The sequence below is a fragment of the Hyaena hyaena genome, unplaced genomic scaffold (assembly GCF_003009895.1).
Source record: "Hyaena hyaena isolate Hyena2069 unplaced genomic scaffold, ASM300989v1 scaffold_1578, whole genome shotgun sequence".
Taxonomy (NCBI): Eukaryota; Metazoa; Chordata; class Mammalia; order Carnivora; family Hyaenidae; genus Hyaena; species Hyaena hyaena.
In genome coordinates, this window is record NW_024082214.1 from 94,766 (window position 1) to 116,569 (window position 21,804).

The 21,804-nt window shown below is 39.7% G+C and overlaps 2 protein-coding genes and 1 pseudogene across 3 annotated transcripts in view; all 3 read left to right on the forward strand.

Moving 5' to 3' along the window:
* Positions 1-2,221: 2,221 nt before the first annotated feature.
* On the forward strand, positions 2,222-2,504 carry LOC120226065 (annotated as a pseudogene).
* A 13,495-nt stretch (positions 2,505-15,999) lies between these two features.
* LOC120226068 (G-protein coupled receptor-associated sorting protein 2) overlaps positions 16,000-21,804 on the forward strand; it is a 126,063-nt gene continuing 120,258 nt past the window's right edge. Inside the window, exons 1-2 of one of the 2 annotated variants that reach the window (XM_039224261.1) lie at positions 16,000-16,049; positions 16,272-16,331. The gene's annotated coding sequence lies outside the window, so the exon portion shown is untranslated. Of the gene's footprint in view, positions 16,050-16,166; positions 16,332-21,804 lie in introns of both variants that reach the window. The other variant, XM_039224260.1, reaches the window with a different exon arrangement.
* Positions 18,551-20,561, forward strand: ARMCX5 (armadillo repeat containing X-linked 5; the record flags this gene model as incomplete). The annotated part of the gene is made up of 1 exon (XM_039224258.1): positions 18,551-20,561. A coding segment is annotated over one exon (1,695 nt), but the record flags the coding sequence as incomplete, so codon positions are not given.

Genomic DNA, 21,804 nt, shown 5'->3' on the forward strand with positions numbered 1-21,804 from the left:
CCTTCTCCACTGGAGCACTGCACTCCCACCAGGCAAGACTTTGATGATGGCAAGAACCTCTGAAACCTCAGACTCTGTTCCACTATTTATAAAAACTTGTGGTATTGAGCCCTTCTCCATTTCCCTGTGGGTGGTTTTGGGGGAGAGTTTTTCTTGTGAAATTCCCTGTGTGCATTTTCACTCTTTATCTCTCTCCTCTCTCTGTGATTAGGGCTCCCTCATAGCACCTGAAGCTCTTCTCTCCCCCAAATCAACTCTCTACAGCTCCTACCTTCCAGGATGTGGAAGTTTTTTCACCTTTAGTTGTATCCTTTTGCTCTCTCAGTCTTCACATCAATTTCTTAAGTGTTCAAAATGATTTTATATTTAGCTGTGTTTGAGGGAGGAAGCAAGCTTAGGGTCTCCCTACCTCTCCACCATCTTATCTCTTCTCCTACACTTTTGAATCATTATATTGCACACTGAAACTAATATAATGCTCTATGTTAATTGTACTTGAATTTTAAAGAGTAAGTTAATTTTAAACATAAAGCTGAAATTCCTCATGTAAAAATATAAGAGAGAAAGTGGCATTCTCATTTTTAGCCACCCCAAATTTCTTCTCCAGTTTGGTGTCCTAGGGCTTGAAATTCCTCACACCATAGAGGTGTTTCCTTCTAATTATTCTTAACCCCAAGAGGTTCGTTTATTAAAATGCACATATGTCCTGGGAGAGGTCACCTGGGCCCAGGTTCTTACCATTTGTTACATGCTCCAGGGACTTATCTATCAACCATCAACAAATTCCATAGTTGTGGTACACATATCCAATATGATATAGAGCTGCACATCTGAAAACTTTTTGAATATTTCAAAGATAAATGTAAATGTAAAACATTGTTATAATTCATTGTTAAAGGTTTTTTCAATTATACCTTCTATATTATTAAAAATGACTTGTGAGAAAAATAGAAGACTCTTTAGGTCCGAAAGCAATGCATCACTAAAGGTAAAACTTGAGATTCCAAGATAACATGAAAGGTATTTGAGGTACAAAAGGATGATGTTTTCCCAGAGCATCTCAAAGCCCACTTCAAAGGTAGCCACCCACTTGGCCAATTTCTAGACCAACTTTGACCACTGGTATCTTGGGGGTGGGGGAGAGATCAGCATGACTGAGATATGCAGAATCTGCGAACCGGGAGACATCTTGGAAGTTCCACATTTTAAAGGTGAAGAAACTAAAGCCCAGTGAGGAATATTGCTCTCTCATTCAGAGTTGAGGAGCCCAAGTAGAAAATTTTGATGTGGTGGTGCTAAGGGTCAGGAGAGATCAGAATATGACAGAGGGGAGGATGATGAAACTATATTAAGGACTCTGCTCTCTTGGCAGTATTGACTCCTCTCAGGGAACTGCTACTGTACAAGGCCTGACTAATCAGAGAGAAATGTCTAGTAATCCTCTCAGTTGGCTGGCCAACTTCCACAAGCCCAATTTACACGCTTCTTACCTGGATCCACTCTGTGCAGAAGAGGTCTCTCAATCCCAGTTCTTTGATTCAGTGAGAGAAAGTCTAGAAATAATACTTTTAAACTGAAAACATTTTTTCTTCATAAAACAGTATCCATTAAAATCCAAGGACCTGGAGCAGAAATGAAATGTGTACCCCAGGGGCTTGGAAGCCTAGAAAAGGCATGAAGTAAGAAGAGAACTGAAGGAGGGATAAGAGGTCTGGGGAGAATATCTTTCCAATATTCCTCTGTTTTCTAGCCCTAAAACTTCCTTATCTTCCTTCCAGGGACATGAAAAAGGAGTATCTGCCTTCATTTAAGCCTAACTTTATTCTCACTTCATCCTCTCAGGGGATTATCAAGGGATGATGAACTGTAGCATGTTAACGTTTGATCTATTTAATTTTTTAAAAAAACTATGACATTCTACTGATTCTTAAAACATTTTTGTCATGAACTAAAAACTATTGATTTCAACATAATATATTTGTAGTGCAATTTGTTCAAAGGGAAATAGTGTATTTTTTCAACAATATCACAATTATCTGTTTTACTAAATAGTAATTCCCATTAGTTATTTTTCTAGGATCTTAATATTCATTATCAAAGGCTTTTTTGAGACATGCCTACCTTTTCATAATATGAACTGTAGTGTCCTAAAGTTTTATCTATTTTATTATTTGGCCTTGTGGCATGACAAATTTAAAAAGTAAGGAGAGGGTCCAGGTAGATGGTGGCCAGGATAGAGGCGATGTTGGAGCAGCACTTGAGGACACAACGAAGACTCCACCCATTGTTGGAGTCCTCTGCACAGATTCCAAAGATTTAATCTGGGCTGCTGCAGGACCTTGTCCGATTGGCATGCTGGATGATCTCTTCTAACCCAGCAAGCAACTAAGCTAACCTCAGACCCCACTGATATTCCTGTAGCATGTCTAGAATCAAGTAATGGGAACATTATGATCCAGAAACATGACAGCATCACAGTGGCAGTGCATAAACTGGCCTCTTGACATCCTAGCATTACTCCTCAGACAACAAAAGGAAATCAAAGGCATCAGAATGGGCAAAGAAGAAGTCAATTTTTCACTTTTCGCAGATGACATGATACTCTATATAGAAAACCCGACAGACTTCACCAGAAGTATACTAGACTGATCCATGAATTTGGCAAAGTTACAGGGTACAAAATCAACGTACAGAAATCGGTTGCATTCTTATACACCAACAATGAAGCAACAGAAAGAGAAATCAAGAAACTGATCCCATTCACAATTGCACAAAAAAACCAAAAATACCTAGGAATAAACCTAACCAAGAATATAAGAGATCTGTAGGATGAAAACTATAGAAAACTTATGAATGAAATTGAAGAAGACACAAAGAAATGGAAAAACATTCCATGCTCATGGATTGGAAGGATAAATATAGTGAAAATGTCATTACTTCCCAAAACAATCTACACATTCAATGCAATCCCAATCAAAATGGCACCAGCATTCTTCTCAAAACTAGAACCAACTCTCCTAAAATTTGTACGGAACCGCAAAAGATCCCAAATAGCCAAACTAATATTGAAGAAGAAAACCAAAATGGGAGGCATCACCATCCCAGACTTTAGCCTCTACCACAAAGCTGTCATCAAGACAGTATGGTATTGGCACAAAAACAGACCCATAGACCAATGGAATAGAATTGAGAACTCAGAATTGGACTCAAAAATATACAGGCAACTAATCTTTGACTAAGCAGGAAAGAGTATCCAATGGAAAAAAGACAGCCTCTTTAGCAGATAGTGCTGGGAGAATTGGACAGCAACATGCAGAAGAATGAAACTAGATCATTTTCTCACACCATACACAAAGATAAACTCAAAATGGATAAAGGACCAGAACGTGAGACAGGAAACTTTCAAAATCCTAGAGAAGAAAGCAGGAAACAACCTCCTTGACTTCCACGTAAGCAATTTCTTACTTGACACATCCCCAAAGGCAAGGGAATCAAGAGCAAAAATGAACTATTGGGACCCCATCAAGATAAAAAGCTTCTGCTCAGCAAGGAAACAATCCATAAAACTAATAGGCTACTGATGGAATGGGAAAAGGTAGTTACGAATGACATATCAGATAAACGGTTAATATCCAAAATCTATAAGGAACTCCCCAAACTCCACACCTGAAAAACAAACAAGCCAGTGAAGAAATGTGCAGAGGAAATGAACAGACACGTCTCCGAAGAGGACATCCTGATGGCCAACAGACACATGAAACGATGCTCAGCATCCCTCCTCATCAGGGAAATACAATTCAAAACCACACTGAGATGCCACTTCACGCCGGTCATGGTGACTAAAATGAGCAAATCAGAGGACTAAAGATGCTGGCAAGGATGTGGAGAAACAGGCAGCCTCCTACACTGCTGGTGGGAATGTAAACTTGTGCAGCCCCTCTGGAAAACAGTGTGGAGGTTCCTCAAAATATTAACAATAGAACTCCCCTATGACCCAGCAATAGCACTGCTAGGAATTGACCCAAGGGATACAGGAGTGCTGATGCATAGGAGCACATCTACTCCAATGTTCATAGCAGCACTCTCAACAGTAGCCAAAACATGGAAAGAGCCTAAGTGTCCATCCACGGACGAATGGATCAAGAAGATGTGGTTTATCTATCTGATGGAATACTACACGGCAATGAGAAAGAATGAAATTTGGCCATGGGTAGCAACATGGATGGAACTTGAGGGTGTTATGCTGAGTAAAATAAGTCAGGCAGAGAAGGACAGCTACCGTATGTTTGCATGTATATGAATGTTAGGAAGTATTTAATGGAATCGTGGGAGAAGAAGGGGGGAAATGGTGGGGGAGGGGGAGAGAGGCAAACCATGAGAGACTCTTGAATGCTGAGAACAAACTGAGGCCTGATGGGAGTGGGGGGAGGGGAGAGATGGGTATGGAGGAGGGCACTTGTAGGGATGAGCACTCGGTGTTGTTGGAAAACAACTTGACAATAAAAAAATATATATATATATATATATATATATATATATATATATATATAATGGGCCAATCAGGCACTTAGAGAAGATAGTAAAAAATATATGGAAACAAATGAAAATGAAAATACAACAATCCAACTCTATGGGATGCAGCAATGTCAGTCCTAAGAGGAAAGTACCTTGCACTCCATCCGTATTTCAAGAAATTTTAAATAGTGCAAGTACAAAATCTAACAGTGCACCTAAAAGAACTAGAGGAAGAGCAACAGGATCACCCTAAATCCAGTAGAAGAGAAGTAATAAGAATCAGGGCAGAAATCAACAAAATTGAAACCAAAAAAAGCAGTTGAACAGATCAATGAAACTAAGATTTGGTTTTTTGAAAATATAAACAATATTGACAAACCTTTAGCCAGGCTTCTCAAAAAGAAAATAGAGAGCACTCAAATCAACATAATCATGAATGAAAAAGGAATTATTATAACCAAACCCTCAGAAATACAAGCAATTAGCAGGGAACACTATGAAAAATTATATGCCAACAAACTAGACAAGTTAGAAGAAGTGGACAAATTACTAAACACACACTCACTACCAAAATTCACATGGGGAGAGATAGAAAATCTGAACAGACCAATAAGTAGTGAGAAAATCGAATCAGTTATCCAAAATCTCCCAACAAATGACAACCCTTGGCCAGATGGCTTCCCTGGAGAATACTATGAGACACTTAAAACAGAATTAATACCCACTCTTCTCAAGCTATTCCAAAACATAGAAATGGAAGGAAAACTTCTGGACTCACTTTAGGAATCCATCATTACTTGACAAGATACAGCATCCCTTTTTAATAAAGACCGTCGAGAAGGTCGGGATAGAAGGAACTTACCTAAACTTCATGAAAGCCATCTATGAGAAGCCCTCAGGTAACATCATCCTCAATGGGGAAAAACTTTGAGCTTTCCCCCTGAGATCAAAACACAACAGGGATGTCCACTCTCACCACTGTTGTTGAACATAGTGCTGATAATCCTAGCATCAGCCATCATATAACAAAAGGAAATAAGAGTCATCAGAATTGGTAAAGAAGTAGTTAAATTTTCACTTTTCGCACATGACATGATACTCTACATAGAAAACCTGACAGACTCCACCAGAAGCCTACTAGAACTGATCCATGAATTCAGCAATGTTGCAGGATACAAAATCAACGTACAGAAATCGGTTGCATTTTTATACACTAATAATGAAACTATAGACAGAGAAATCAAGAAACTGATCCCATTCACATTTGCACAAAAAAAAACCCCATAAAATACCTAGGAATAAACCTAAGCAAAGATATGAGATCTCAATGATGAAAACTATAGAAGAGTTATGAAGGAAATTGAAGAAGACACAAAGAAATGGAAAAACATTCCATGCTCATGGATAGGAAGAATATGTATTGTTAAAATGTCATTACTACCCAAAGCAATCTTCACATTCAATGTAATCCCAATAAAAATTGCACCAGCATTCTTCTCAAAACTAGAACAAACTATCCTAAAATTTGTATGGAACCAAAAATGACCCCAGATAGCCAAAGTAATATTGAAGAAGAAAACCAAAATCGGAGGCATCACAATGCCGGACTGTAGCCTCTGCTACAAAGATGTAACCATCAAGATAGTATGGTATTGGCACAAAAACAGACACATAGACCAATGGAATAGAATAGAGAACTTAGAATTGGACTCACAAATGTATGGCCAACTAATCTTTGACAAAGCGGGGAAGAGCATCTAATGGAAAAAAGAGAGCCTCTTTAACAGATGGTGCTGGGAAAACTGCATGGCAACATGCAGAAGAATGAAACTAGATCAATTTCTCACAGCATACACCAAAATAAACTCAAAATGGATAAAGGACCAGAACGTTAGACAGGAAACCATCAAATACCTAGAGGAGAAAGTAGTAAACAACCTCCTTGACCTCAAGCGCAGCAATTTTTTTACTTGACACATCCCCAAAATCAAGGGAATCAAGAGCAAAAATGAACTTCTGGGACCTCATCAAGATAAAAAGCTTCTGGGGCACCTGGGTGGCTCAGTCGGTTGAGGGTCTGACTTCAGCTCAGGTCATGATCTCAAGATCCAGGAGTTCAAGCCCCGCATCGGGTTCTGTGCTGACAGCTTGGAGCCTGGACCCTTCTTCAGATTCTGTGTCTCCCTCTCTCTTTGCCCCTCCCCCACTCACAATCTGTCTCTCTCTCTCTCTCTAATAAAAAATATTTAAAAAAAAAAAGATAAAAAGCTTCTGCTTGGCAAAGGAATCAATCAATAAAGCTAATAGGCAACCGACGGAATGGGAAAAGATAGTTGCAAATGGCATATCAGATAAAAGGAAAGTATACAAAATCTATAGGAAACTCATCAGACTCCACACCTGAAGACAAATAATCCAGTGAAGAAATGGGCAGAAGAGATGAAAAGACACTTCTCCAAAGAGGACATCCAGATGGTCAACAGACACATGAAATGATGCTCAGGATCCCTCCTCATCAGGGAAATACAAATCATAACCACACTGAGATACATCCTCATGCTGGTCAGAGTGGCTAAAATGAGCAAATCACGAGACTCTAGATGCTGGCAAGGATGTGGAGAAATGTGCACCCTCCTACACTGTTGGTGGGAATATAAGCTGGTGCAACCCCTCTGGAAAACAGAGTGGAGGTTCCTCAAAAATTCAACAATAGAACTTCCCTATTACCCAGCAGTAGCACTGCTAGGAATTTACCCAAGGGATACAGGAGTGCTGATGCATAGGGGTACATGTACCCCTATGTTCATTGCAGCACTCTAAACAATAGCCAAAACATGGATGATCCTTAGTGTCCATCAATGGACGAATGGATCAAGAAGATGTGGTTTATCTATAGAATGGAATGCTACATTGCAATGAGAAAGAATGAAATCTGGCCATGTGTAGCAACATGGATGGACCTTGAGGGTAAATAAGTCAGGCAGAGAAGGACAAATGCCATATGTGTGCATGTATAGGAGGATTAGGAGGAACTTAACGGAGGACCATGGGGGAGAAGAAGGGGAAAAATAGTTGGGGAGGGGGGGGAGGCAAACCATGAAAGACTCTTGAATCCTGGAAACAAACTGAGGGCTGAGGGGGTTGGGGGGAGAGGAAAGGGGGTGATGGGTATGGAGGAAGGCACTTGTTGGGATGAGCACTGTGTGTTATATGTAAACCAACTTAACAATAAACCAGTTAAGTAAGAAAAATATATGGATAAGAATGAAAATGAGAACATAACAATCCAAACCCTTTGGGGTACAGCAAAGGCAGTCCTAAAAGGAAAATACATTGCAATCCAGGCCTAACTCAGAGAGAAGAAACATCCCAAATAAAAAATCTAACAGCACATCTAAAGGATCTAGAAGCAGAACAACAAAGAAACCCCATACCCAGCAGAAGAAGAAAAATAACAAAGATCAGAGTAGAAATACACAATAGAGAATCCAAAAAAGGAGAACAGATCAATGAAACTAAGAGCTGTTTTTTTTTTTTAAAGAAAATTGATAAATCCCCTAGCCAGACTTCTCAAAAAGAAAAGAGAAAGGACCCAAATAGAAAAAAATCATGAATGAAAATAAATTTATCACAATCAATCCCTAGAAATTAAGCAATTATCAGAGAATACTATGAAAAATTACAGGCCAACAAACTGGACAACCTGGAAGAAATGTACAAATTCCTAGAGACCCACATACTACCAAAACTGAAACAGGAAGAAATTGAAAATTTTAACAGACCCAATACTAGTGGAGAAATTGAATCAGTTATCGAAAGTCTCCCAACAAATAAGAGTCCTGGGCCAGATGGCTTCCCTGGGGAATTCTATCACACATTTAAACCAGAGTTAATACCTTTCTTTCTCAAAGTGTTCCAAAAATATAGAAACAGCAGGAAATTTCTGGACTCATTCTATGAAGCCAGCATTACCTTGATTCCCAAGGCAGATAGAGACCCCACAAAAAAGGAAAATTATAGGCCAATATCCCTGATGAACATAGATGTAAAAATCCTCATCAAGATACTAGAAAATTGAATTCAATTGTATAGAAAAAGAATTTTTCACCACAGTCAAATGGGATTCATTCCTGGGCTATATAGCTGTTTAAAAATGCAAATCAATCAATGTGATATATCACGTTAATAAAAGAAAAGAACCATATGATCCTGTCAATAAATGCAGAAAAAGATTTTGACAAAATATACAGCATCGTTTCTTAAAAAAGACCCTCGAGAAATTCGGGATAGAAGGAAAATACTTAAACATTACAAAAGCCATTTATGAAAAGCCCACATCTAATAACCTCCTCAATGGGGAAAAACTGAGAGCTTTCACTCTGAGAGCAGGAACACAACAGGGATGTCCACTCTCACCACCCTTGTTTAACATAGTTTTGGAATTCCTAGCATCAGCAATCAGACAACAAAAAGAAATTAAAGTTATTAAAATTGGCAAAGAAGAAGTAAAATTTTTACTTTTCGCAGGTGACATGATACTTTACATGGAAAACCTGAAAGACTCCACCAGATAGAACTGCTAGAACTGCTAGAGCTGATACCTGAAATCAGCGAAGCTTCAGGGTACAAAATCAATGTACAGAAATTGGTTGCATTTCTATTCACAGATAATGAAGCAACAGAAAGAGAAATCAAGAAATTGATCCCATTCACAATTGCACCAAGAACCACAAAATACCTAGGAGTAAACCTAACCAAATATGTAAAAGATCTGTATGCTGAAAATTATAGAAAGTTTATGAAGGAAATAGAAGAAGACACAAAGAAATGGAAAAATATCCCATGCTCATGGATAGGAAGAATAAATATTGTTAAAATGCCAATACTACCCAAAGCAATCTATACATTCAATGCAATCCCAATCAAAATTGCACTAGCATTCTTCTCAACTCTAGAACAAACAATCTTAAAATTTGTATGGAATCACAAAAGACCCCGAATGGCCAAAGTAATATTGAAGAAGAAAACCAAAGGGGGAGCCATCATAATCCCAGACTTTAGCCTCTACTGCAAAGGTGTAATCATCAAGATAGTGTGATATTTGCAGAAAAGCAAACACCCAGACCAATGGAATAGAATAGAGAACCCAGAATTTGACTCACAAACATGTGGCCAACTAATCTTTGACAAAGCAGGAAAGAATATCCAATGGAAATAAACAATTTCTTTAGCAAATAGTGCTAGGAGAACTGGACAACAAAATGCAGAAGGATGAAACTAGACCACTTTCTTACACCATACATAAAAATAAACTCAAAATGCATGAAAGACTTAAATCTGAGATAGGAAACCATCAAAAGCCTAGAGGAGAAAGCAGGAAACAACCTCTTTGACTTCAGCTCCAGCTATTTCTTGCTTGACACATCTCCAAAGTCAAGGGGATTAAAAGCAAAAATGAACTATTGGGACCTCATCAAGATAAAAGGCTTCTGCACAGCAAAAGAAACATCAACAAAACTAAAAGACAACTGACGGAATGGGAAAAGATATTTGTAAATGACATTGGATAAAGGGTTAGTATCCAAAATCTATAAAGAACTTATCAAACTGAACATCCAAAAAAAAAAAAAAAATAATGCAGTGAAGAAATGGGCAGAAGACATGAATAGACACTTTTCCAAAGAAGACATCCAGATTGCCAACAGACACATGAAAGGATGCTCAACGTCACTCATAATCAGGGAAACACATATCAAAACCACACTGAGATATAACCTCACACCAGTCAGAGTGGCTAAAATGAACAGTTCAGGACACAACAGATTCTGGTGAGGATATGGAGAAATGTGAACCCTCTTGCACTGTTTGTGGGAATGCAAACTGGTGCAGCCACTCTGGAAAACAGTGTGTAGATTCCTCAACAAATTAAAAATAAAGCTACCCTCCTATCCAACAGTGGATGGCACTGCTAGGAATTTATCCAAAGGATACAGGAGTGCTGATTCATAGGAGCACATGTACTCCAATGTTTATAGCAGTGCTTTCAACAACAGCCAAATTATGGAAAGCGTCTAAATGTCTACTGACTGATGAATGTGTAGCAACTCCTTAGAACAGTGTGACCCATAAAATATAGCTATGGAGAAAAACAGTACACAAAAGTATATAATGATCAATAAATGATTAATACAGCTCTAAGACAATACACATTGTAATGGTTCTCTGGGAAAGTGGCTGATTTATGATATGGGAGCCGGACAGCCGGGGATACCTGGCCCACCCTGAGAGGAACATCACCTGCTTCTTTTGTGTTGACTTCTCCGCTTCCTCAGAGACCACCTATTCAGATGAAACTTATTGATTATGCCTGATCAACCATAATGTACCTGCCTGAGCAAGTTCTGTTTTTCTCATGAAATCATATTCTGATCACTAAAAACAATCCTGGCACTAATTAGCATATTCTCAATAAATATGGGACTGCGGAGTTGTTCGGGGTAACAGTCGTTCTAAGCTGTCATACCCTGCTCCTTTTTTTTTTTTTTTTTTACATCTGACTTGTTTGTGCCTGATTCTTCTCCCATGCACTGTTACAGAAAGTGACATGAATGGATAAAGAAGATGTGGTTTATATATACAATGGAATACTACTTAGCAATGAGAAAGAATGAAATCATGTCACTTGCAGCAACGTGGATGGAACTGGAAGTTATTATCCTGAGTGAAATAAATCAGTCAGAGAAGGAGAGATAGCACATGTTTTCACTCATATGTGGATCTTGAGAAACTTAACAGAAGAGACCATGGGGGAAGGGAAAAAATAGTTACAATCAGAGAGGGAGGTAGGCAAACCATAAGAGACTCTTCAATACAGAGAGCAAACTGAGGGTGGATGAGGGGGTGGGGGAGAGGGGAAAATGGGTGATGGGCACTGAGGAGGGCACTTGTTGGGATGAGCACTGTGTATTGTATGTAAGCAATGAACCATGGGTATCTACCCCAAGAACAAGAGCACACTGTATACACTGTATATTAGTCAATTTGACAATAAATTATATTTTAAAAATTAAACATAAAATTACCATATGATCCAGCAATTCTACTTCTATGTGTATGCCCCAAAGAATTGAAAGCATGGTCTCAAACAAATATTTATACAACGATGTTCACTTCAGCTTTATTCACAGTAGTGAAAAGGAGGAAACAACCCAAATGCTCACTGACAGATAAATGGATAAACAAAACATGGTATATACATGCAGTGGAATATTATTTAGCCATGAAAAATGAAGTATCGGTAAATGCTACAACATGAATCAACCTCAAAAACGTTACTCTAAATGAAGTAAGTCACAAAGGACCACGTATTGTATGATTCCATTTATATGAACCATCCTGAATAATCCATAGATATAGAAAGTAGATCAGTGTTTTCCAGGAGCTAGGCAATGGGTGGAATGGGGCCTGGGTGCTTAATAGACATGGATATGCTTTTGGAGTGATGAAAATGTTTTGGAACTAGATAGTAGTGATGGTTGTACAAAACTTGATTGTACTATATGCAAACTTTGAAATGGTTAAAAAAGTGAATTTTGTTATATGACATTTTCCACAATAAAAAATAGCTAAAATATGGATGAACCTTGAAAACATTTTGCAAAATGAGAGAAAGTCATTTATATGAACTATCCAGAATATGTAAACCACACAACAGAAAGCAGATTAGTGGTTTCCAGAAGCTAGGTGGGGGAGGAACAGTAGTGAGTAATTAATGGTATGAGGTTTCTGAATAATTTCTGAAACTAGATAATGATGATGGTTGTACAACATTTTGGATGTACTTAATGCTACTGAATTGTATGCTTTAAAATGCTTAAAATGATAAATGTTATGTTGTCTGTATTTTGCCACAATTTTTAAAAATCCACAGTGGAGTCTTTTAAAAAATAATACTGAATTTTTTATGAATATAATATACTTATTGTAGAAATGTGGGAAATAAAGAAGGGTATAAAACTATGAGGATAAACCTCACATTATCCATACCATAAATGCGATCACTACTGCTCATGTTTGCTTTTCTTTGCACATACTATTTCCTTATATAATTTATATCCTGGATGAAATTGTTTTAGAGAATATATATTTTTTCACTTGGCATCATTTCATAAGAATTTTCCTTATGTCATTAAAATTTTCCTAAGCAATTTTAAGAAAACAAATTGAAAAATACTATAAATAAACAAGTAGAAAAATCTTTGAAGCAAGAAATGGTGGAGACAGAAGTGTTGTGGAAAGAGGGGGTCTCAAGATAGTGTGTTTTTAAAATGGGAGAAATAACAGAATGTTTTATGTTGCTGGAAAGATAACTGAACAATAAAATAAGTATAATGAATGAATAAGTATGAAATAAGTATAATGAAATATTATTTTTGGAAGATGTGTGTGTGCATGCATGTGTGTGTATGTGTAAATATATATACACATATTTGCATTTCTAAAAGTCTGGAAAGATATTACCAACAAGTTAGGAGTATTTATCAGTGTTAGGAAATTTGATATCTTTTTATTTTAATTTTCATACAATTACTAGGTTTTTTACTGTGAACATATATAATTTAGGTAATAAAAAATAAGTTAAAGGATGTGGAAAATAGACATTCCTGGCAATTTCAATAGAAAATTATGCAGTAGAAAAGAAACTAAATCATTTTCAGAATAAGCAACATACAAATTCAATTAAAAGTATGATCATGAGAACTACTGTCTCACTCTTCTCTGTTTCCTCCAATGGAAGGGTCCAAATATGGAACCTCTCCAAAACAATAAAGATGCCTAAGACATAAAAGCATAACTCTTATAATCATCATTTTCAATAGCTACCATTACTATTCCTTGGATGTTTTATGAGTATCAAGAATGCTGTTTCATATCACGTTTCCATATGGGTTCGAACACAATCTCCTAAATGGAAAGCATTATCCTTAGTAGCAGTATTAGTACTAGAACATCATTTATTATGGACTTATCTAGTAAACTCGATTGTGAATTGCACAGAAGTGTGTAGATAAAGGATTCTTGGAACAAACCTGTCCTTCAAATCTGGAGTACTAATAAACAAATGCTGGCACACTAAACATTGTTCTGTATCTTGCTTTCTTGGCTTAAAAATGTGTTTTGGACATCATTCCCATATCAGTATATGTAGGTAGGGCTGCTCTTTCTTTTTAACAGCTGCATGTTGCATGGAGACACACTATAATTTATTTAACCTACCCCATTTACGATTATTTCCAAATTTTCCAATCTTTTACTATTGAAAACAATGCGTGAATATCCTTATAAATATAGCATTTTTCAATGTACAAATAATACTTTAGGATAGCTTATTAAAGTATAATTTCTGGTCAATTGTTATGTGCATTAGTATTTTGATAAACATTGCTAAATAACCTTCACAGAGGGTGTAACAATTTATACTCCAACTAATAAGCTATAGGAATGCCAGTTTTCTCACCTCTTCTCCAATATGGTTTGTTTCCAAATTTTTCTTCTCTGCCAATATGATAGATGAAAAACAATGTATCACTGTAATTATACTTTGCACTTATGTTATCAAAAAAGAATAACAAACCACTAATACTAAATCCAAATTATATGTATCCTCCAAATGTTATTACAATATGAGATGTGAAGATACCCCAAGTTTCTTTCTAAAATATATTTTGGTAAATCCTTGCTTCCTTCCTCCATTGAAAAATTATATATAAAGCATCTCTTGGGTGGCAGACTCTGGGCTAAGCCCTGGAGTTACAGACATCAAAGACAAAGACACACTTATAGACAGGCATTAATCTACAACCAACAGAAGATACCATGAAATTCTAATGATTCAATGGCCCTCACCTCCTTCAACTATTAACTGACTACTTTGTCTTCCATGTATGGCACTGAGGATACAGTGGTGAACAAGACTGAGAACAGGGGGGAAAGACTGTGAAAGGGGCCCTTCCTTCATGGAACTTACAATCTAATTCAAATTCCCTCCTGACTCTGCTCAGAATGGAAATTCAAAGAAATTTATATACTCAGGGAGAAAAAGCATATACATTCATTAGGCAGAATGTAGTGGTAAAAGAAAAGGGGAGCAGCTAGGATCTGCCTTGAGAAGTGCATGAATAGTGTCCCTTTCCTTAGAGAGGAGCATGTAAAAGAAGCCAAAACTGTCCCTACCTAGTGCCTGACACCTGACTGTGAGGTGACAGATAGGAAGGGTTGTATGACCCTATCTGGGTCTTTACATGGACAAGTTTTTTTTCTTGGGCAACTGTTGGACCTGGACATGGCAGTGTGCTATCATTTTGAATGAGAAAAACAAAAACAAAAACACAGTGTGGTAGAAAGAATGACTCTGGGCACAGACTAGTGGTTCCTTCTCTGGGTTAGAGGTCAAGGTATGCTTTCCTTTAGAAGAAAGACAGTGGTGAGGCCTCCTTAGGAGTCCCCTCCCACCTTCTTCCCTTCCATGGCCCCATGAACAATGAAAAAACTTGGGAAGGCCACTCTAGAACCTCTAACACAGGTAGTTTATAGGTGCAAGTTATTTCACTATTAATCCTCTTTGATGAGTACAGAGTTGTTTTCCTCTTGCCCATGCTCAGGCCCATGCATATTTAGGTGCAGGAAATATCCTGGACATCAGGAGGGGAGGCAGAGCTTGATAATGGGACAGGTACACAAAGGGGTAGTTTGGTGTTAATATGCTTCTCTCTGTCCATCACTGCTTTCACTATATCTTTATCCCACCTTAGCTTCGACTATTTCAGTGCAAGAAACGTGGTAAGTAATAAAGATGAGAGACTTACTGGAGAGGAGCAATGAAAGCCTAAGGTGTTTGATATTGATCACAGGTCAAACCACAGAAGTTTTCCAGATGCCAAGCCCACAGTAGCCCAATTGGTGCAAAGAATTAAACGCTTGGAATGACAGTTTGAACGGACTTCTCTCATAGGGGGGACATGGCTTTAGAATAGATTAGAAGACACTCCCTTCTCTCAGTCTTGAGCTTCTTTCCAGACTCTCTTATCTTGGCCCCCTCTCACAACCCGCCTATTTAGGTGGGCCTAGGATTTGGAAAGGTGAATTGTGTAAACGGACACTTCGGTATCCTTCCGCAAGATCGGCGAGAGTAAAGTGACGCCACTGCCCGAAAGTCGCACGCGTTTCAGTTCAAGAAGAAAAAAAAAGTGTATGCTTGGAGGCGGAGATCCTGAAATAAGGGAACTAATGCTGAGACCCTTTGATATTTGTTTACCTTTCTCCGTCCAGCGCTGCTTCCTCTATAATCAAATGCCGTCCCCGCACCTTCCAGGAGAAAAAGTCACGGGGGAGCTAACCGACTGAGGCGAAGCGGGGCTATGCAAAGCTTGGTATCATTCCGCTAACATAAAGCCGGATCCCCTTACACTACGCTCAAGCTCCTCCCGCTGACGCATTTGGTACTGGGGACGTGGCCAAAGTCTGCGGAGGAAAAGGTAGCTGTTAATTAGTCGCTAGGCGTGGGTCCCAGAGGAGGTTTGGGGACGGGAGGAAAGGATATACAGAAGAGTGACCATTGTTTGCCATTTGTGGCCTTTACTCCGCCAAAGCAGGTATCGGGCGTCCTAAATCCAAGGTGCCGGGCCAGTCTGCAAACACAGTCGCCGCCATTGTCTTGTGTCCTCGTGTCATCTGACTCTCTGTCCCTATTTCTGTAGGGCACGGCACTCCCTAGAGTCAAGGAAATAAGAAAACTGCCACTGATCCAAGCAAAACAGGTCAGTGAGAAGGCGGGCATCGCTTGGGAGTGTGGAGATGGGTATCACAGAAAGGTGGGATACGTGATCCGGTCGGGGGCGCGAGTGGTGAGAGGAGGGAAAGGGACAGGGGTAATTTGAGTGGCACACAACTATAAATTTAAAATGATCTGTTTCTTGCTAGCTTGATTTCCAAACAGTAATCCCACCTCTGACGGTGTTTGGGAACGTAAAGGAGTATAGTAGCGGCTTCTAGCGGAGAAATGTGGATTTATATAATAGCAGGAGGGGCTGCTGCCAGGGTTGAGAACAGCTGTTCAGGAACCCTGGGAGGGAGAGAGTGTGAAAAGAATTGTAACTGTTTGATAATCATGGCCCTGGATTAGAACATCGTTTCATGTACTGGTTACTAGTCTGATCGTTAATAATCAAGTCTCTCCCACTGTCTTTTCATTTGGTCTTTGGGTGTGTGACGTGTGTTTATATGTGTAGGCCTGTTCCTAAGTTTTCGGTCCAACATCTTTTTGTAAAGCTCTGTAGAGGCTCGCAGACCACAAAGGAGGGGGTTAAGACAAGGAAACTTGGCCTTATTTCTCCTGGGTGGGCAGTGCTTGGAGTTGGTAGATGGCAAAGACTAGAACAGGTAGGAGCTTGCTTTCCAAACAGTCCTCCCTTGCTCCTGTTGTGTTGCATAAAATGATATGCTTTAAGGAGAGGAAGGGAAGGTAAGAGCTTAGGTTAAATTTGGAATTATGCTTTTCATTGATTTCCAAACAACTTCCATGGCTTGTCGGAGCCTTCCATCTCTACTATCACCACCACCATCTTGCAGGGATATTTGTATTATTTGTGCAGGAGAATTGTCAGACTTTGGAATGGAGCAGAGGAATTTGGAGGGAGGGAGAGGAAGAAGAGGTGCAGAAAATATTGGCAAACAGGTACCTGTGTACAGAAGGGATACAGATCTCAGGTGCTGATCTCTATCAAGGACTCAGTCTCCATTGTCTCCTGTGTTTGTGAATCTCTGTGTACAGACCCATCCCCAGGTCTGTGGAACTCCCAGTTGTGAAGTTTTGCAAGTCGTAACCCAGCTTAAACCTAGAAAATAATGAAGAGAAAAATGCCCTGTGCCTGTTATGATTGGTGTGAGGGTAGATGGACAGGAGAGGATTGAGACTAGAGAATTCTGTTCTCTTTAGTTTTCCAGTTTAGTAACCCCTGTTTGGTCCTCTGCTGGTTTAGTTCGGGGTCTTTGAAAACTTTGGGATTATAGAAGGTTAACAGTTGTTTTTCTGACTTTCCACTTTGCTTTTCCTATTCTTATGATTCACCCAGGCCAATTTTGAACTAGAGAACTGCAAAGGCAGTCACTGAACAGACAAGTGGTGGGCAACAGGGAGGAGGAGGGCCAGTCCTGAATTAGGGCAGTGGGGTTATGGTATCAGAAGGAAGGAAATACTAGACAAACTACACATATAGGGACCAGGGACCAAGGTCTTTTAAGCAGGAGATCAGTTTCCATATCCTCTTATTTGTTTATTTGTCCATCGAGCTGCCTGTAGGTATGCTGTAGGTCTTGCCAACATTGGAAGCAAGGAAAGGGGGAGAAAATTACTCCAGATCAGTGAAGGTTGGTATTAGTATGAAGGTTTTCCCAGTAGACCTGTAGGATGAAGTAGTAGAGATCTGTTTCGGTCCAGCAAGGATAAAGAGCCAGTCTAGGGATTCCTTAGCCTCTCTCACTCCCATTCAGCTTTCCCACCCATTCTCCATACTTCTGTTTTGTGTCTGCAAAGGAGATTAGTAGTACCTTCAGTTTTGTAGAGAGTGTGCAATGAGGAGAGAGTGTGCTAATTATCTACCTCTCCCACTTAGCACTGAATGTCCATAACTCTCCTGTCTCTCTGTTCTAATCAATATAAGAAATAAATTGGAAGAGACTCAAAGCCCCATTTCCTTCCTCCACCCCTAGGACCAACTTCAGTGGCAGATCTGGTGGCCTTGGAGTGGATGAAGACCACCACCCTCCACAGGGCTGCGCTCAGGCACACAGCCATTCTTCCTTTCCCTGAGTGAACTTCCTCTGCACGTTGTTTATATCATTGGCAGAGCCTGTAGTTGGAAAGGGGGCCGAGTGACGAATGGACTTTGTATGAAAACACCAACCTGGGACAGACCTTCAGTCAAGGCTGAGATGGGGTTGGGGGGTATATAACTTGGCCTTGTCTTTGGGGTCATGACTGGCTCTGAGGCAAGGCAGAGGCAGAGGAGGGGCTGAAGTTTGCCTAAAAGTTGGAATCAGTGGCCCTGCCAACCCTAGAGCCAAGGCTAAGATCCAGGCCAAGGCAGTGGCTGAGGCAGAACTGAAAACAGGACCAGTGACCCAGGCCAAGGCTGGGGATGGAGCAGTGGCCAGGACACAGACAGTGACCTACACTGAGGCCGTGGCTATGACAAGGGATGTGAGCAAGATGGAAGCTATGGCTAAGACTAGAGTCATGACTGAGACTAAGGCAGAATCCCTGGCAGAACCTGGTATAGTGCCCGAAGCCAGGTCAAAGGTGATGCCTATGGCCAAGGTCAGTGCTGTGACCAAGTACAAAGTCAAGGCTGGTGCTGGAAGTGAATCCAATATCAGGTCCTTTTGCAAGGCTGATGATAAGGCCAATATTGAGTCCAGGCCCCAGAGGAGAGAGGACAACATCAAATTCAGGGCTGGGGCTGGAGACAGTGGTGGTATTGTAATTGAGTCCAGTGATGAGGATGAAGAAAACGTCTGCTCCTGGTTCTGGACCGGAGAAGAGCCTAGTGTAGGATCCTGGTTCTGGCCTGAAGAGGAGACTCCTTCTCAAGTTTATAAGCCTCCACCTAAGATCCAGGAAAAGCCAAAGCCCATACCCAAACCTGAACTCACTATAAAGCAAAAAGCAGCAGCATGGTCAAGGGCCAGGTATAGTGTCCTAGTCCCAATAGAGGGAGGGGAGCCATCCTTGCCTCCAGAAGGGAATTGGACGCTCGTTGAGACCTTGATTGAAACTCCTCTGGGGATTCGGCCTCTGACCAAGATCCCACCCTATAATGGGCCTTACTTCCAAACTTTAGCTGAGATCAAAAGCCAGGTTAGGTATAGGGAAAAGTATGGGCCCAATCCAAGAGCCTGCCGCTGTAAATCACGTGACTTTAGTTTAGAGCCTAAAGAGTTCGATAAACTTGTTGCACTACTTAAGTTAACTAAGGATCCTTTTATTCATGAAATAGCAACAATGATAATGGGAATCAGTCCTGCTTATCCATTTACCCAAGATATAATTCATGATGTAGGTATTACTGTTATGATTGAAAACTTGGTCAATAATCCCAATGTTACAGAACACCCTAGAGCTTTAAATGACAACTCTGAGCCTTCTGAAGAACCAAAACCAGGAGAGTCCTACATACATCAGGTTTGTAAGGACATAATCTCTTATCCCTTAAACTCCCCTGTGCAACTGGCTGGACTAAAATTATTAGTGCACCTCAGCATGAAATTTGAGGATCACCATATAATTGCTAATTATATTCCAGATTTCCTCACCTTGTTAAACAAAGGAAGTGTCAAAACCAAGCTTTATGTTTTAAAAGTGTTTTCGCACTTGTCTAAAAATCAAGCCAATACAAGAGAACTGATAAGTGCCAAAGTACTGTCATCATTGGTTGCACCCTTTAACAAGAATGAGTCAAAGGCTAATATTCTTAGTATCATTGAAATATTTGAGAATATAAATTTCCAATTCAAAAAGAAGGTGAAGCTATTTACCAAGGAAGAGTTCACTAAATCTGAGCTTATTTCCATATTCCAGGAAGCAAAAGAGTTTGGTCAGAAACTCCAAGACTTAGCAGAGCACAGTGATCCTGAGGTGAGAGATAAAGTTATACGATTAATACTCAAACTCTAAATAGCTATATGTTCTCAGAGCCATGAAAATTGTTTTGGTATTATAATATGAAGCTATGCATATTATAATTGTAAGTTCAATATTTATGCTATTTGTGTTGATGGAGGCAATTTTATGCATACCAAATGATCTTCAGAGCTTGAATGTTTGTTAATTTTTGTTGTGCTATATAAATTGAGATATTTTTAATCTTTCTGCAATATGACCTGATAATGAACTTATTCATCCTGAGTAAGCTATATTATTGTGCTTTATATTGACATAAGTGTATTCATTTGAAACTTCATTTACATGTTAATAAAGTTGCATGCTAAAACTGGTGAAAACATTGTCCTAGTTCTTTAGTTAAAGTCTAGTCGGAAGGATAAAGCAGAAATAACACAAAGACTATAAAGAGCACTATCTGTATGTGTAGGAGTGTACAAACCAAGCAAGTTCACATTGATAGATCTTTTACTTTCAACATGTTCAAGGAGTAGAATCATTATACACAAGAAGACCGGACTGTGTTGCTAGATGACATCTGGGCAGGTCTGGGGAAAGGGGTGAGGACACAGACCTTGGAGAAAGGGAACCACAGGTACTTTCATTCCAATCTGAGTCCCAGAACTTCTGTTCACCCTTTAACATAGGGTATCTCATTAGGATATCTTGAAGCTTTTTTTTTTTTTTTAAGTGCAGGTAAAATTTTTTTTTATATTTATTTGTTATTGAGAGACAGAGAGAAACAGAGCATGAAGTGGGGAGGGGCAGAGGGAGAGGGAGACACAGAATCTGAAGCAAGCTCAAGGCTCTGAGCTGGCAGCACAGAGCCCAACGTGGGGCCGGAACCCACAAACCATGAGATCATGACTTGAGCTGATGTCTGACGCTCAACCGACTGAGCCACCCAGGCGCCCCTGTCTTGAACCTTTTTAACTCCCAAGAGGATTCCTGGTTCTTATCCCCATTCAGAAAAGCCATGGAAGTATGGTTCTGAAAGGACCCAGCCCCATTGTGCCCTCAACTTCTAGGTATGCCCATCCAGGTGTACCAGGTTTGCTGTTTCATCTGAGAGTCCCTTCCCCTTTAGTCCTAGGTCTCAAGGGAGGGTCTTGAAGACCAACTATAGAAACTGCTTCATGGATAGTCTCATTTGTCCTGCCTTGGTGACAGTTTACTCTCATCCTTACTTTTGTTTGCTGGCCAATGCTTTGAACTTGGTAATTTGCACCTATCCTTGGTGGCAGCACTGTGTTTGTGCTGATCCCTTTTGGTCAGAGCTCAGAATGTTGAGCTCAGTGAGATAGCTACAGGATTCCAAAGTCCTTTAGGGGTGTGTAGTTAGGAAGGAATTAATTCCCCTAATTCCATTATCCTATCTTATTTGTGCAGTTTACAGAGCTGAAGCCATGTTCTCTATACTGCTTCAGCTCCTCCTGAGTATACCTAACGAAAACTAGGTTCTGGCTGGCATAGAATGCCAGAGTATAGATTGGGATCAAGGGTCACCTCTGCCTTCTTTTGCTGTTATTGTCCTTTTTCGTTTACTTCCCAGAATTGGAAAATATAGATATTAG